The 16,329-nt window shown below is 43.1% G+C and overlaps 1 protein-coding gene across 1 annotated transcript in view; it reads left to right on the forward strand.

Annotated features, from left to right (window-relative positions):
* Positions 1-14,159, forward strand: part of LOC143275434 (cilia- and flagella-associated protein 300-like) — a 14,491-nt gene extending 332 nt beyond the window's left edge. Inside the window, exons 2-7 of the mRNA XM_076579530.1 lie at positions 1,118-1,199; positions 2,141-2,213; positions 5,509-5,678; positions 6,961-7,133; positions 11,251-11,317; positions 13,722-14,159. Coding sequence (XP_076435645.1) covers positions 1,118-1,199; positions 2,141-2,213; positions 5,509-5,678; positions 6,961-7,133; positions 11,251-11,317; positions 13,722-13,850 — 694 coding nt within the window. The 3' untranslated portion in view covers positions 13,851-14,159. The remainder of the gene's footprint in view (positions 1-1,117; positions 1,200-2,140; positions 2,214-5,508; positions 5,679-6,960; positions 7,134-11,250; positions 11,318-13,721) is intronic.
* The last annotated feature ends 2,170 nt before the right edge of the window (positions 14,160-16,329 follow it).

Below are 16,329 nucleotides of genomic sequence, written 5' to 3' on the forward strand. Positions count from 1 at the left end.
GCTCCTTAAACACCAATAATGTTTGATTTAAATGCTTTTTAACCTGATTTTATTTTAAACGTAAGACTTTATTTATAAAGAAACCTATGTAGACCTAAATGTATCTTCCACAGACCCCCTTTTATTCAGTGATAGAATAGTCAGGTCTTGACTGTGATCACTCAATGGAAAGAAGGAAGGAAGGATTATGCATCAAGACTGTATTCTTGTTCATTGATGGTGGAAATATACTTGGTTGGACAACAGTTATGACACTTTCTCATTCTGGCTGAAGGGAAATTCACGAAAGTCTAATGATGGGTTAACCTGTCATGTAGGCTGTCTGGCTGTAACTACACTATGACAGATCATCTAGGCAGTTAAAATGTTAACTATTATTATTACCTCCATGTCTTCTTCATCATCTCCTCCTTTTGTTTTGTTTTTCTTTCCCTTTATGATCAGCTTCATAAATTTCAATATCATATTCATAATGACCACAAACACCACCACAAATCACCACCATTGTCATCTTCAAATTGTCAGCATCGTTACCATCTTTTCTTCTACCTGAGGCAGTCCTCATTTTTCTTCTTCCTTTAGTTCTTTTTTTTTTTCATTCAAAAAGTGCTGATGGCTGATGTACTTCTTCTTCCATTTGATGCCCAGGGTCAAAATGTTGACCATTATCGCATTTGTTGGTGGGTGCTGGTTTGGGAAAAAAAAGAGAAAGAGAGAGAGATAGAGAGAATGAATGAATGAATGAATGAATCTTTATTTTCCAACAGTGAAGATATTAGCACTTTGGCCGACTTACACATCTGCCATTGTTCTAAGAGACACACAAACATGTATGCATATAAATGTAGTTATACTTAATACATGTGTAATGTACGAGTATAACACAGCGTCAAACTGAGAGACACAACATCATTCACATCTGTACGGAACGGAAGTGAGTAACACACACACGCACACACGCACACACACACACTAACACACACACACACACACACACACACACTAACACACACACACACACACACACTCAGAAGGGTGGGGAGTAGTGGGAGTGTTACGGGGCAGTGGTTCAGCAGAATGACACCTTCTTAACAAATGCTTCCTTGAAATGTTGCAGGTGCATGAAAGGCAGAGTGAAAGCACAGGTGTATACCTTTGATCAGATGTTTCAGGCTTATGAAAAAGACCAGTTTGTTTTGGTGAGTGTATATTTGTACATGTTTATTGTATGGGTAGAAACTTTTATTGGTCGTAAGTATATAGTACTCTATGCTGTTACTGCCCAACGCTCAGTTTATGTATCCCACATTGACATAAATTTACAATCGGGCCAATAGCAAAGTGAGAGCTGTATTATCAATGGTTTCTCTGTTGCAATGGGAAATCATTTACAGCTTAGTCTTTTGTGAAGGACTATGACTCTCAAACTAGGAGGCAAGACTGCACTGGTTCTTAGTGCTGCAGCCTTGTGGGCTAGTTGGCCTTTGGGAACCATCCCAATGCCAACTGTCCTAAAACCCTCTTGGCCAAGAGAGTGGAGGTGCAACTTGGGCAAGACACTCTCCACTATAATTCAGTTCTAGCCCCAATAGTTGAGACAGCAGTTGCCTCCTCTGCTGTTCTGATGGTCATAGTTGAACACTACTGACTATCACATATATTTATTACAAGGGTAGAAACTGTTACTGGCTGTAAGAATATACTAATGTAGTACTGTATATTATTCATATCGCTTATTTCTTTAGGCATTTAATTTCAGATTAAGAGAGCGGGATATCAAGTTGCCATGATAATCTGGTACTGATAAATTGTGGACATATATTGTAGATATAATTTGATACTGATAAGTTGCAGAGAAAATTGATACGCACACACAGACACACACACACACACATGCACACATATGTGTGCATGTGTCTGTGTGTGTGTGTGTGTTTGTATATGTGTGTGTGTGTGTGTCTGTGTGTGCATACATGTGTGTGCTTTCCTGTCTGCATTTGTGCCAGTTTCGCCAGAATCTGCATCTTTTTTCTGTGTTAAAAAATGAACATGGCTTTCCAGAGATGAGTTTATATAATACAATGATCAGTTAGCTTCGTCAATATGGCCGGTCACAACATGCTTGATGCTTTTCTGTCAGGACTTCTTCAAGGATGAAAATGTTACGTCCACGCTCCAGACGCTGTCCTCATCGGGGAAGTGGAGCGTAGTGGGTGAGTTGTGGTCGTGTGGCAGAAACTGCAGAAAAATCCACTCCAGTATTTGTACACGTGTGTGTGTGTGTGTGTGTGTGTGTGTGTGTGTGTGTGTGTGCGCGCACATTAATTACTGAAGCCTGACTGAATGACACAGGAAACGAATGATGAGCGCCTGAAGGCAGGTTTCAATCGGCTGTACCCAGGTAGGCAGCCTGCTGCACAAATTACTCTGCGTCTGCAAAGCAATTTAGGGCTTGGTCTCTGACCACAGACAAATGGTATGAGTATCAGTAATGATGATGATGATGATAACAATGATGATAATAGATGATAAGAGTGATAATGATAATAATGATGATAATGACAGATACTGTACAGCTGTCATGGGGGGTTGTCATCTTTACTGAGCGCTGTTGTGTGCTGGCTGTTCCACAGTGATGGTGTCATTCACATGTCAGTCACATGTCACAACTAGACATGACGCCCAGTGTAATGTATGAAAATGCCCGGTCACAAGCATGCTTACACTCAGTGCACAAAACACACACACACGACACACAGACAGACATACACACACACACACACACACACACACACATGCGCATACATACATGTGCACACCCACAAAATGCTGACATGCGCGTTTTGACAGTGAAAGTGAAACAACTTGCAAAAATTGTGCACACACACACAGAAGGTACCAACACTGATGATAAATATATATAGAAGAATACAGAGATCTGTGTGTGTGTGTGTGTCTGTGTGTGTTTGTTTGTGTGTATGTGTGTGGGTGTGGGTGGGTGTGTATGTGTGTGCGTGTGTTCATGAATGGGTGATAATGTTTTAGCATATCCCCCACCCTTTAAAATCATGACCTTTTTCTTTATTTATTTAATATCTTAAAAAAAAAAAAATCATCAGAGGGTTGATTGCACTCCATATCAGTTCCTTGAAGTTCCTTGACGTTTTACTCATTCATTCTATTTATTCATTGCCTTGAGTGTGTGACTGGATTTATGCTCAGATCATGTAAGGCATCTACTCTTTTTTTTCTTTTTTTTTTTCCCAAGGACCTGCTCGCTTTGGCACCTCCTTGAAATTGTGAATGACTTTTTTCTCTCTCATGGTATTTTTGTTCCATTATGTTGTTTTGTTTTTACATTATTAAAGCACTTTCAATGGAAATGAGGCAGAGATTAAAAAAAAAAAAAAAAAAAAAGAAAAGAGGAAGAAATAAAATGCTTGATGATAATGCCCTTATACACTGAACATGATGAATGTGTGAATGTGTGTCTTCATGTTTTATATTTATTTGCTTATTTATCATCATTGTTGTCTTATTTATTTAATTATTTATTTATTATTATTATTATTATTTTTTCATTATTTTCATTACTACTATCTTTTTTTCTTTTCTTTTTTTTTCCCATCATAATTATTATTTATTTATGTATGTACGCTTCTCTCTCTCTCTCTCTTTTTTTTTTTTTTCTTTTTTTTTTTTTCTCAAGGCCTGACTAAGCGCGTTGGGTTACGCTGCTGGTCAGGCATCTGCTTGGCAGATGTGGTGTAGCGTATATGGATTTGTCCGAACGCAGTGACGCCTCCTTGAGCTACTGATACTGATACTGATACTGATGAATGCGGCTGAATGTGTAAGTCACTTATCTGCCAGCACAGTGTCCGTGGGGGATCTGGGTTCAGATCCTGAGACTGAAATATTTGTATTTGTATTGCTTTTTATCGCAGCAGATTTCTCTGTGTGAAATTCAGGCTGCTCTCCCCAGGGAGAGCGCGTTGCTACTCTACAGCGCCACCCAATTTTTTTGTATTTTTTCCTGCGTGCAGTTTTATTTGTTTTTTCTACCGAAGTGGATTTTTCTACAGAATTTTGCCAGGAACAACCCTTTTGTTGCCGTGGGTTCTTTTACGTGTGCTAAGTGCATGCTGCACATGGGACCTCTGTTTATCGTCTCATCCGAATGACTAGCGTCCAGACCACCACTCAAGGTCTAGTGGAGGGGGAGAAAATATCGGGCGGCTGAGCCGTGATTCGAACCAGCGCGCTCAGATTCTCTCGCTTCCTAGGCGGCGCGTTACCTCTAGGCCATCACTCCACTAGGTCTCATCCTCTCTCCCAGGTTTGACTGGAGAAATCAAACTAGGCATCTAGTAACTGGGATGAGACCATGAACCAAGGTCCCGTCTTCTTGCAGCACGCACTCGGGGCACCGAAAGAGAAACCATGGAAACAGCAGTGTTGTCGATTGGCAAAATTCTGTCGAGGAATTCCGTCACGCTAAATCTGGAGAAAAAGGTACACCCAAAACATAGGCATGCACTCAAGGCCTGACGAAGCGCGTTGGGTCATGCCGCTGGTCAGGAACATCTGCCTAGCAAGCTGCGGTGTAGCGTGTATGAATTTTGTCCAAATGCAGTGACGCCCCTTCCTATCTTCCTGTCTCTGTGGCTGCCTCCACATCTACACTCCATCTTGCTCTCTGCGGTCGGCTTCGGATCCACTCTGTTCACGCATACCCAGATTCAAACACTCCACTGTCGGCTGCCATTCTTTCTGTGTCTCCGGGCCTTGCATTTGGAATGAACTTCCTCTTTCGCTTCATCAGGTCTCCGCACTCAGCTCTGTCAAGTCTGGCCTTAAAACCCACCTCTTTCCAAGATAGCCTCTTCCCTGTTTTCAGTTTTTCAGTTTTAGAATTATGCATGCATGTGGCTGACTGGTGTGAAAGTGCTTTGATTTGTCTCTGCACAAGATTTAGCACTATATAAATACTAATTGTTATATTACGTATTATAAAACTGGAACTGAAAGTAAAAAAACAATGCGCATGACAACAGGGCTGACAGCGGAGAGTGTGATGGCCATGCCTGTCCCAGCCACCAGTTTCAGTTTCAGTTTCAGTAGCTCAAGGAGGCGTCACTGCGTTCGGACAAATCCATATACGCTACACCACATCTGCCAAGCAGATGCCTGACCAGCAGCGTAACCCAACGTGCTTAGTCAGGCCTTGAGAAAAAAAAAGAAAGAAAGAAAAGATAAATACATGAAAAGAAGAACTGCTACTTCAAATAATAATATGTATAAGGCGCAAAAGCTTGATGAAGTCAACTATAGGTGTACAAAAAAAACAAAAACAAACTAAACTAACTAAATAATAATAATGTAATTAAAAAAACAAAACAAAAAAAACCCAGATGCAGTGCAGTGTATATGAATTCTGTCCCAAACGCAGTGATGCGTCTTTTGAGAACCTGAAACTGAAAGTGAAAACAATGCGCATGACTGCAGGACTGATGGCAGAGAGTGTGACGGCGACACCCGTCCCCGCCACCACCATGTCTATGGCGTTCTTCGACAAGCTGTACGAGGATGAGCAGATCGTGCGCCCCAGCGGGGCCATCAGGAAGTGCATGGACGAATTCTTCGGCGACCTCACAGCCTCTGACGAGCTGCGGCAGGTCAGTCCGGTGATGGTGAAGATGAATGGTTCAGGTTTTATAACAGGTGATGATAGCACTTAATGATAATAATGATAATAGTTTATTTCTATTGTGCCTATCGTTAAATTACAATAATGCTCAAGGCACATTACACCAGTAATATATGACATAAAAAGAAACGCTGAAAACAAAAATGACGAACCACATGTAAAAATCTCCAGAACCATTCCATGTGAACAACACAGCCACCCCCACCCCCACCAAACTGTGAACTTAACAGGTCCAAACATGAGATTCTTTTTTTTCCATGTGAACAACACAGCCCCCCCCCAAGCCCCCCCACCAAACTGTGAACTTAACAGGTCCAGACATGAGATTTTTTTTTTTCCCATGTGAACAACACAGCCACCCCTACCCCCCCCCCCCCCCCCCCCCACCAAACTGTGAACTTAACAGGTCCAAACATGAGATTCTTTTTTTTTTTTTCCATGTGAACAACACAGCCACCCCTACCCCCCCCCCCCCCCCCCCACCAAACTGTGAACTTAACAGGTCCAAACATGAGATTCTTTTTTTTTTCCATGTGAACAACACAGCCACCCCCACCCCCACCCACCAAACTGTGAACTTAACAGGTATAAACATGAGATTCTTTTCTTTCCATGTGAACAACACAGCCGCCACCCCCCCTCCCCCCCGCCACCCCCTGCCCCCCCACCAAACTGTGAACTTAACAGGTCCAAACATGAGATTCTTTTATTTTTCCATGTGAACAACACAGCCACCCCCACCCCCAACCCACCAAACTGTGAACTAAACAGGTCCAAACATGAGATTCTTTTATTTTTCCATGTGAACAACACAGCCACCCCCACCCCCAACCCACCAAACTGTGAACTAAACAGGTCCAAACATGAGATTCTTTTATTTTTCCATGTGAACAACACAGCCACCCCCACCCCCAACCCACCAAACTGTGAACTAAACAGGTCCAAACATGAGATTCTTTTATTTTTCCATGTGAACAACACAGCCACCCCCACCCCCAACCCACCAAACTGTGAACTAAACAGGTCCAAACATGAGATTCTTTTATTTTTCCATGTGAACAACACAGCCACCCCCACCCCCAACCCACCAAACTGTGAACTAAACAGGTCCAAACATGAGATTCTTTTATTTTTCCATGTGAACAACACAGCCACCCCCACCCCCACCCACCAAACTGTGAACTAAACAGGTACAAATATGAGATTCTTTTCTTTCCTGTTTTTTTTTTTTTCCTCACAACTCAACACAGATGCTGCTGAACGAGGACTCCGACAGTTACTGCACCTTCAACGAGTCTGATCGCGAGCAGTTCCTGTTCCGCCTGTTTGAGCATCTCTGCCTCGGGGGACAGATCTGTCAGTATGAGGACAGTGTGGAGCCATACCTCGACCTCACCAAACAGCTGTACAAAGACCTCATCAGGTGTGTGGGGGGGTGGGGATGTTGGGTGTGTGGGTGAGTGGGTGTATGTGTGGGTGTGGGTGTCTGTGTGTGTGTGTGTGGGTGTTGGTGTGTGGGTGTGTTGGGTGGGTGGGTGGGTGTGTGTGTCTGTGAGTGTGTGTGTACGTGTGTGTGTGTGTGGGTGTGTTGGGTGGCTGGGTGGGTGTAGATGTGTGTGTGTGTGGGTGTGTGTTGGTGAGGGTGTGAGGTGTGTGTGTTGGTGTGGGGATTGGGTGTGTTGGTGTGGGGGTGGGGTGGGGATGTTGCTGTGTGTGGGTGGGGTGTGTGTGTGTTGGCATGTGTGTGTGTGTTGGCGTGTGTGTGTGTGTGTGTTGGCATGCGTGTGTGTGTTGGCGTGTGTGTGTATGTGTGTGTGTTGGCATGTGTGTGTTTGTATGTTTGTGTGTGTACGTTGGTGTGTGTGTGAGGGGGGAGAGGTGGGAGGGGGATGGGTGGAGAGGGGGATGGAAGAGGAGGGAGGGAGGGAGGGAGGGAGAACGCATGCATGCTTGCTCACACCTGCATGCATGAGTTTGTCACTATCATTAATCATTACACTGATCATTAAATGCTGATTTTAAAAAAGATAGAAGTTTAATGGATACTCTGCCCTGGGAGGGCAGCTTGAATTGCACACAGAGAAATTTGTTGTGACAAAGAGTGATGCGAAATAGCACAGCGCAGCACAGCACTGCACAGCACAACACTACAAAGCACAGCAAAGCAGTACACAGCACAGTACAACACAATGCTGCACAGCACAGCACAATGCAGCACAACACTGCAAAGCACAGCACAGCAGTACACAGCACAGTACAACACAATGCTGCACAGCACAGCACTGCACCGCACAGCACAACACTACAAAGCACAGCAAAGCAGTACACAGCACAGTACAACACAATGCTGCACAGCACAGCACTGCACAATGCAGCACAACACAGCACAGCACAGTACAGCACAACATAGAACAGCACAACACAGCACAATGCAGCACAACACTGCACAGCACAACACAGCACAATGCAGCACAACACAGCACAGCACAGTACAGCACAACATAGAACAGCACAACACAGCACAATGCAGCACTGCACAACACAACACAACACTGCACAGCACAACACAGCACTGCAAAGCACAGCACAACATAGAACAGCACAGCACAGTACAATGCAGCACAACACTGCACAGCACAGTACAGTACAACAGAGAACAGCACAACACAGCACAATGCAGCACTGCACAACACAACACAACACTGCACAGCACAACATAGAACAGCACAGCACAGTACAACATAGAACAGCACAACACAGCACCACACAGCACTGCACCACACAGCACTGCACAGCACAGCACAACATAGAACAGCACAACACAGCACCACACAGCACAGCACAGCACAACATAGAACAGCACAACACTGTACCACACAGCACTGCACAGCACAACATAGAACAGCACAGCACAGTACAACATAGAACAGCACAGCACAGCACCACACAGCACAGCACAGCACAACATAGAACAGCACAGCACAGCACAACATAGAACAGCACAGCACAGCACCACACAGCACAGCACAGCACAACATAGAACAGCACTGCACAGCACAACATAGAACAGCACAGCACAGCACAACATAGAACAGCACAACACAGCACCACACAGCACTGCACAACACAACATAGAACAGCACAGCACAGTACAACATAGAACAGCACACTACAGTACAACATAGAACAGCACAACACAGCACCACACAGCACTGCACAACACAACATAGAACAGCACAGCACAGTACAACATAGAACAGCACAGCACAGTACAACATAGAACAGCACAACACAGCACTGCACAACACAACATAGAACAGCACAGCACAGTACAACATAGAACAGCACAACACAGCACCACACAGCACTGCACAACACAACATAGAACAGCACAGCACAGTACAACATAGAACAGCACAACACAGCACTGCACAACACAACATAGAACAGCACAGCACAGTACAACATAGAACAGCACAACACAGCACTGCACAACACAGCACAGCACAGTACAACATAGAACAGCACAGCACAGTACAACATAGAACAGCACAACACAGCACCACACAGCACTGCACAACACAACACAACATTGCACAGCACAACACAACACAACACAACACAACACAGCACTGCACAGCACAGCACATCACAGCACTGCAAAGCACAGCACAGCACAATACAGCACAACACTGCACAGCACAGCACAGTACAACATAGAACAGCACAGCACAACGCAACACAGCACAGTACAGCACAACACAGCACAGCACAGCACAGCACAGCACAACACAGCACAGCACAGCACAGCACAGTATAATACTGCACAGCACAGCACAGCACTACAAAGCACAGCACAGCACAACACTACAAAGCACATCACTAATCGCCACAGCACAGCATAGGTTCTGTAGAAAGGGACGCAAATCATGAAATATCAAGCTTGAAAGATCATTATCAGGATACTCTCCCTTCCTACAATAAATGTGTCGGCTGAGGGCCTCAGGCAGATGAGCCACGTGAAAAGAGCACCAGTAACATCACAGTGCTGATTAGGATATATATATATATTTTGTATTTGTATTTCTTTTTATCACAACAGATTTCTCTGTGTGAAATTCGGGCTGCTCTCCCCAGGGAGAGCGCGTCGCTACACTACAGCGCCACCCATTTTTTTGGTATTTTTTCCTGCATGCAGTTTTATTTGTTTTTCCTATCGATGTGGATTTTTCTACAGAATTTTGCCAGGAACAACCCTTTTGTTGCTGTGGGTTCTTTTACGTGCGCTAAGTGCATGCTGCACACGGGACCTCGGTTTATCGTTTCATCCGAATGACTAGCGTCCAGACCACCACTCAAGGTCTAGTGGAGGGGGAGATTCGAACCAGCACGCTCAGATTCTGTCGCTTCCTAGGCGGACGCGTTACCTCTAGGCCATCACTCCACACTCCATCACTCTACATACAGGTCTGCTGCTGCATTTGTCTAGGATGCACAGTTTGTTCTGTCTTTCTTTCCTTCGTTTGTCACAGTTCGGAGGAAGGTGGCAGAATGGTTGAGACGCTCAGCTGCCAATTACAGAGAGTCTGTGAGGGTGTGGGTTCGAATCCCGCTCTCGACGGGCGCAGTAGCCGAGTGGTTAGAGCGTTGGACTGTCAATCTGAGGGTCCCGGGTTCGAATCACGGTGACGGCGCCTGGTGGGTGAAGGGTGGAGATTTTTTACGATCTCCCAGGTCAACATATGTGCAGACCTGCTAGTGCCTGAACCCCTTTCGTGTGTATACGCAAGCAGAAGATCAAATACGCACGTTAAAAATCCTGTTATCCATGTCAGCGTTTGGTGGGTTATGGAAACAAGAACATACCCAGCATGCACACCCCCGAAAACGGAGTATGGCCGGGTAAAAACGGTCATACACGTAAAAGCCCACTCGTGTGCATACGAGTGAACGTGGGAGTTGCAGCCCACGAACGAAGAAGAAGAAGAAGAAGAATCCCACTCTCGCCCTTTCTCCCAAGTTTTGACTGGAAAATCAAGCTGAGCGTCCAGTCTTTCTGATGAGACGATAGACCGAGTGTCCCGTGTGCAGCACGCACTTGGCGCACTGAAAAAAGAACCCATGGCAACGAGAGTGTTGCCCTTTGGCAAAATTATGTAAAACGTAGTCCGCTTTGATCGGTACAGAAATACATAAGCATGCACTCAAGGCCTGACTGAGCGCGTTGGGTCATCCTGCTGTCAGGCATCTGCCTAGCAGGTGTGGTGAAGCATGTATGGATTTGTTTGAACGCAGTGATGCCTCCTTGAGAAACTGAAACTGACAGTATATATATATATATATATTAAAAAAAAAAAAAAAAAAAAAAAAAAAAAAAATTTTTAGATTCATCAGTAATTATGTTATTGTTTTGTGTCTTGTCTGTGACATATCATTGATAAGAACACTGTACACTGATCAAACAAACAACAACAAAAAAAAAGAAAAAAAAATGAAGAAAGAAGAAGAATGTGTCAATGACATTGACTGTTTACTTGCAGTGTGCAGAAAAACCCTGATAGCAAGGAACTGGCAATTATCTCCTCTGTGTTCAAAGTCACAGCTTCTGTAAGTATGTGTGTATAACACGTGTGTGTGTGTGTGGGGGGGGGGGTTGTTGTAGTAGGGGTGGTGGTGGTGGTAGTGGTGGTGGTGTGTGTGTGTGTGTGTGTGTGTTGTGTTATTTTTATTTTTGTACGCTTATAGAAATGTCGATTTCTAATTAATAATAACAATCATCATTATGATAGAAATGATAATAATCCAAATGATAATAATAATATTTATTTTCAGTTTAATATCATCATCTTAGATGAACAGACGATAAATAAATGGACGAACGTACGCTTATAGTTGACTTCATTAAGTTTTTGCTCCTTATAAATATTATTATTAGTAGTAGAAGTTCTTTTTTTTAATGTATTTATCTATTATTTATTTATTTATTTATTTACTTATTTCTTTTTATTTTATTTTATTTTTATATATATATATATATATATATATATGTATTTTATTTTTTCTCAAGGCCTGACTAAGCGCGTTGGGTTACGCTGCTGGTCAGGCATCTGCTTGGCAGATGTGGTGTAGCGTATATGGATTTATCCGAACGCAGTGACGCCTCCTTGAGCTACTGAAACTGAAACTGAAACTGTGTATGTGTGTGTCTATGTGTGGGTTCATTTCACTCAAGTTTCAGTTTTAATGTCTCTTCATTTACAAGTGATAGAAAACGAGAAGAGGATGATGATGATGATGTGTGTTTGTGTGTGTATGTGTGTGTTTTGTGTGTGCGTATGATTTCAAATCTTGCCATGTATATTTACAAGTCATGTAAAAAAAAAAAAAAAAAAAAAAAAAAAAAAAAGTTTTATGATTGGTTCACCAAACACAGTTGTCTTTACATATGCACACAGGAAGATTACGCTGTTCATGTATTCAATCAGAAAGGAAAAAAAAAGTACCCAGCCCTTCAGATGGTGGGGGCCATGGCGTGTAGAATAAATCATCATCATCGCTCGTGCATTATATGGCTCTCTGTTAGTTAGCCGGGCTTGAACCAAACACTGAACAAAGCATCATTTTGGTTCTAAAAAAGAAAAAAGAAAAAGATATTTAATAAAGTGTCCAGTCTGATTCTTCTTCTTCCTCCTTTATTGTTTGTGGGCTGAAACTCCCACGTTCACTTGTACACACCAGTGGGTTTTTTGACTCACTTGTGTAAACAAAGTGAGTCTATGTTTTAACCCGGTGTTCAGTTGTCTGTGTGTGTGTGTGTGTGTGTCTGTGTGTGTGTGTGTGTGTGTGTGTTTGTGTGTCCGTGGTAAACTTTAACATTGACATTTTCTCTGCAAATACCAAATTAGGCATAAAAATAGGAAAAATTCAGTTCTTTCCAGTCATCTTGTTTAAAACAATATTGCACCTCTGGGATGGGCACAAAAAAATAAAAAAGGAAGCCTAATTATATGCAAACTGCATTGACTGTTATATTTATATTTTTTGTATTCTCTAAACTTGGCACTTTGATCTGATATTCTGACCCAACAACAAGAGCAGTCATTATTATCATTTTTTTGTTCAAACAGGAACTTCTTTTGCTAAGCATGGAAGCTTTATTTATTTTGCAAACGTTTTGGTGCAGGTAGTAAAATAGGGAAATTACTCTGTAATTAATGCTAGGGGACTTAATTTGCTTTAAATTGATCTTTCTCATCTTAAACATTACATTTTGAAATTATACTCAATACATAAAAAGCTTGGATTTTTTTTTAAAGTGTATCACAAGTGAGTCTTGAAGGCCTTGCCTCTCTTGTTTTTACATGTATGACTATTTTTACCCACGCCATGTGGGCAATCAATCGTTCTCCATTTTCATGGGGGGCTGAGGGGGTGCGGGTGGAGGGTCTGTGTGTGGGGGGGTGGGCGGGGGGAGGTTGTGGGTGGGGGCGGGGGTGTGCATTCTGGGCATACTCTTGTTTCCACAAATCCACCAACAAACGCTGACATGGATAACGGGATATTTAACGTGCGTGATCGATCTCAATCCTGCATGCTTGTTATATATATTTACACACGAATAGGGTTTCAGGCACTAAGCAGGGCTTCTGCACTTCTGCACATTTTTTTTTTCTTTTCTCAAGGCCTAGTGACTAAGCGTGTTGGCTTATGCTGCTGGTCAGGCATCTGCTTGGCAGATGTGGTGTAGCGTATATATGGATTTGTCCGAACGCAGTGACGCCTCCTTGAGCTACTGAAACTGAAACTGAAACTGTTGACATGGGGGGGATCGGGAAAAAAAAAAAAAAAAAAAATCTCCACTCTTTACCCACCAAGCTCCGTGACCAGGATTGGAACAAACCCAGAGCCCCCTTTAGATTGAAAGCCTTCTGCTGCTGTAGCCACTCGGCTATTTCCCGCCTGTCTACCAGTGTGCTGACCGGTTGTTGGCCCGTGTGACGTGTGTTGACAGGACAAGACAGGGGTGTACTACCCCAGTGATCAGGAGCACCGACAGACCTTCTCTTACCTTGTGGTGGACCCTCTCAAACGTCACCTCACCGTGCTCTACCATCGCTTCGGGGCCATCGCCTTCACCTGATGCTGTTGCCGTGTCTCGCTGTCTCTCTGTGTGTGTGTGTGTGTGTGTGTGTGTGTGTGTGTCGCTCTCTCTCTCTCTCTGTTTGTCTATCTCAGTCTCTGTCTGTCTGTCTCTGTCTCTCTCTTTCTGTCTGTTTCGTTCTCTGTGTCTGTCTCTCCCTGTGTGTCTCTTTCTCTCTTGTCTGTCTCTGTCTCTCATTCTCTTGGTCTGTCCATCTCTCTGTCTCTCTCTCATTCTCTTGGTCTCTCCATCTGTCTGTCTCTGTCTCTCTCTCTCATTCTCTTGGTCTGTCCATCTGTCTGTCTCTCTCTCTCATTCTCTTGGTCTGTTCAAGGCCTGACTAAGCGCGTTGGGTTACGCTGCTGGTCAGGCATCTGCTTGGCAGATGTGGTGTAGCGTATATGGTTTGTCCGAGCGCAGTGACGCCTCCTTGAGCAACTGAAACTGAAACTGTCCATCTGTCTGTCTCTGTCTCTCATTCTCTTGGTCTGTCCATCTGTCTGTCTCTGTCTCTCTCTCATTCTCTTGGTCTGTCCATCTGTCTGTCTCTGTCTCTCTCTCATTCTCTTGGTCTGTCCATCTGTCTGTCTCTGTCTCTCTCTTTCTCTCAATGAGCGATGTTGTGTCTCTCAGTTTGACGCTGTGTTATACTCGTACATTATGCATGTATTAAGTATTAAGTATAACTACATTTATATGCGTACATGTTTGTGTGTCTCTTAAAACAACGGCAGATGTGTAAGTCAGCCAAAGTGCTAATATCTTCACTGTTGGAAAATAAAGATTCATTCATTCATTCATTCATTCTCTCCCCTCCTCTCTCTCCCCCTTTATTTTCGGTATGTTGTGTGTCTCAGTTGTATGTATGCAGCTCCTTTGCAAACACTGAAACAGGCCAGTGGTCTTGTAGTAAAATAGTTCTGAGTTCTAAGTTTCATAGTTCCCCCCCACACCTCCTCTCTCTCTGTTTGTCTCTGTCTCTCACTCCCTCCCTCCCCCCTCTCCCTCTTCTCAGTCTCTCTGTGTGTCCCTGTCTCCCTCTCTTTCTCTCTCTTTCTCCCTCTGTAACTCTTTCTCCCTCCCTCCCTCCCACCAGCCTCTCTCTCTTTCTCTGTGTGTGTGTGTCTCTCTGTGTCTGTGTCTGTCTGTCTCTGTCTCTTTCTCTCTCTCTCTCTTTCTGGGTCATCATTACATTGTTGTTTTTCTTTAGTTCCGTTTCGTTGAGTTTTTGTCAGGATGTGACTTAAGTGTTTCCAAGTATTGCATATTTTCTTGGTTTAAACTGACTGAAGGGTTCAGAGAAAAAAATATAGTTTTTGTTGTTGCTGTTTTAAAGCTAAAATATATGCATTTATGTTGTTGCACCCTTGTCAAAAGACCTTTCTTGGCAATGACAGTAAATAATTCCAGTGTCCAGTGTCTCTTTCGGGGTCACTGTCATCACTGTACTCAATGTTGGTTTTCTTCTTTATGTTTTTTGTGTGTGTTTTTTTTTCAGATAGTTTTATTTATCTTATTGACGAAAGGTTTAATTCTCTTTCTTTTCTGTTCTTACTGATTCTGTTTATGATTCTGTTTGGTTTTTTTAAAACTTGATTCATATATTTTATTTTTATTTTTATTTTTTATTATTATTTACTGGTTCAGTTATGTGACTTTTATTTGTCAAAATATTTACAGATTCAGCTGTAATGTGGTTTGCTGTTCGCTGTATGGTCGAGACAGTTGTGTTATTGATCAGGTTATGGTTACGTTGATGTGTGGTGGAGATATTGTTGTTACTTTGTGTGTGTGTGTGTGTGTGTGTGTGTGTGTGTGTGTGTGTGTTAGCTTTGAGGAGAAGGGTGTTGCAGAACATGAAAGAGAGTTTTGAGACTTCAATAAAGCTGAATAGAGATGACGCTGTTTTGTTTGTTTGTTTGTTTGTATGTTTGATTTATTGAAGGTGTGTGTGTGTGTGTGTGTGTGTGTGTGTGTTAGCTTTGAGGAGAAGGGTGTTGGAGAACATGAAAGAGAGTCTTGAGACTTCAATAAGGCTGAATAGAGATGACGCTGTTTTGTTTGTTTGTTTGTATGTTTGATTTATTGAAGGGGTGTGTGTGTGTGTGTGTGTGTGTGTGTGTGTGTGTGTGTGTGTGTGTGTTAGCTTTGAGGAGAGGGGTGTTGGAGAACATGAAAGAGAGTCTTGAGACTTCAATAAAGCTGAATAGAGATGACGCTGTTTTGTTTGTTTGTTTGTTTGTATGTTTGATTTATTGAAGGGGTGTGTTTGTGTGTGTGTGTGTGTGTGTGTGTGTGTGTGTGTGACTCACCTCTTTGAAGGCCTCATAATACTGGATGTGGACCTGTTCTCTCTGTGTGTGTGTGTGTGTGTGTGTGTGTGTGTGTGTGTGTGTGGTTGAATACTGCCTCGTCTCCTGCTAAAATCATTGCGGGAATGAAAATAATGTTCTGTACAGGAAACATGTTTCCAGCATGT

Source organism: Babylonia areolata, chromosome 30 (assembly GCF_041734735.1).
Source record: "Babylonia areolata isolate BAREFJ2019XMU chromosome 30, ASM4173473v1, whole genome shotgun sequence".
In the NCBI taxonomy this organism is placed as follows: domain Eukaryota; kingdom Metazoa; phylum Mollusca; class Gastropoda; order Neogastropoda; family Buccinidae; genus Babylonia; species Babylonia areolata.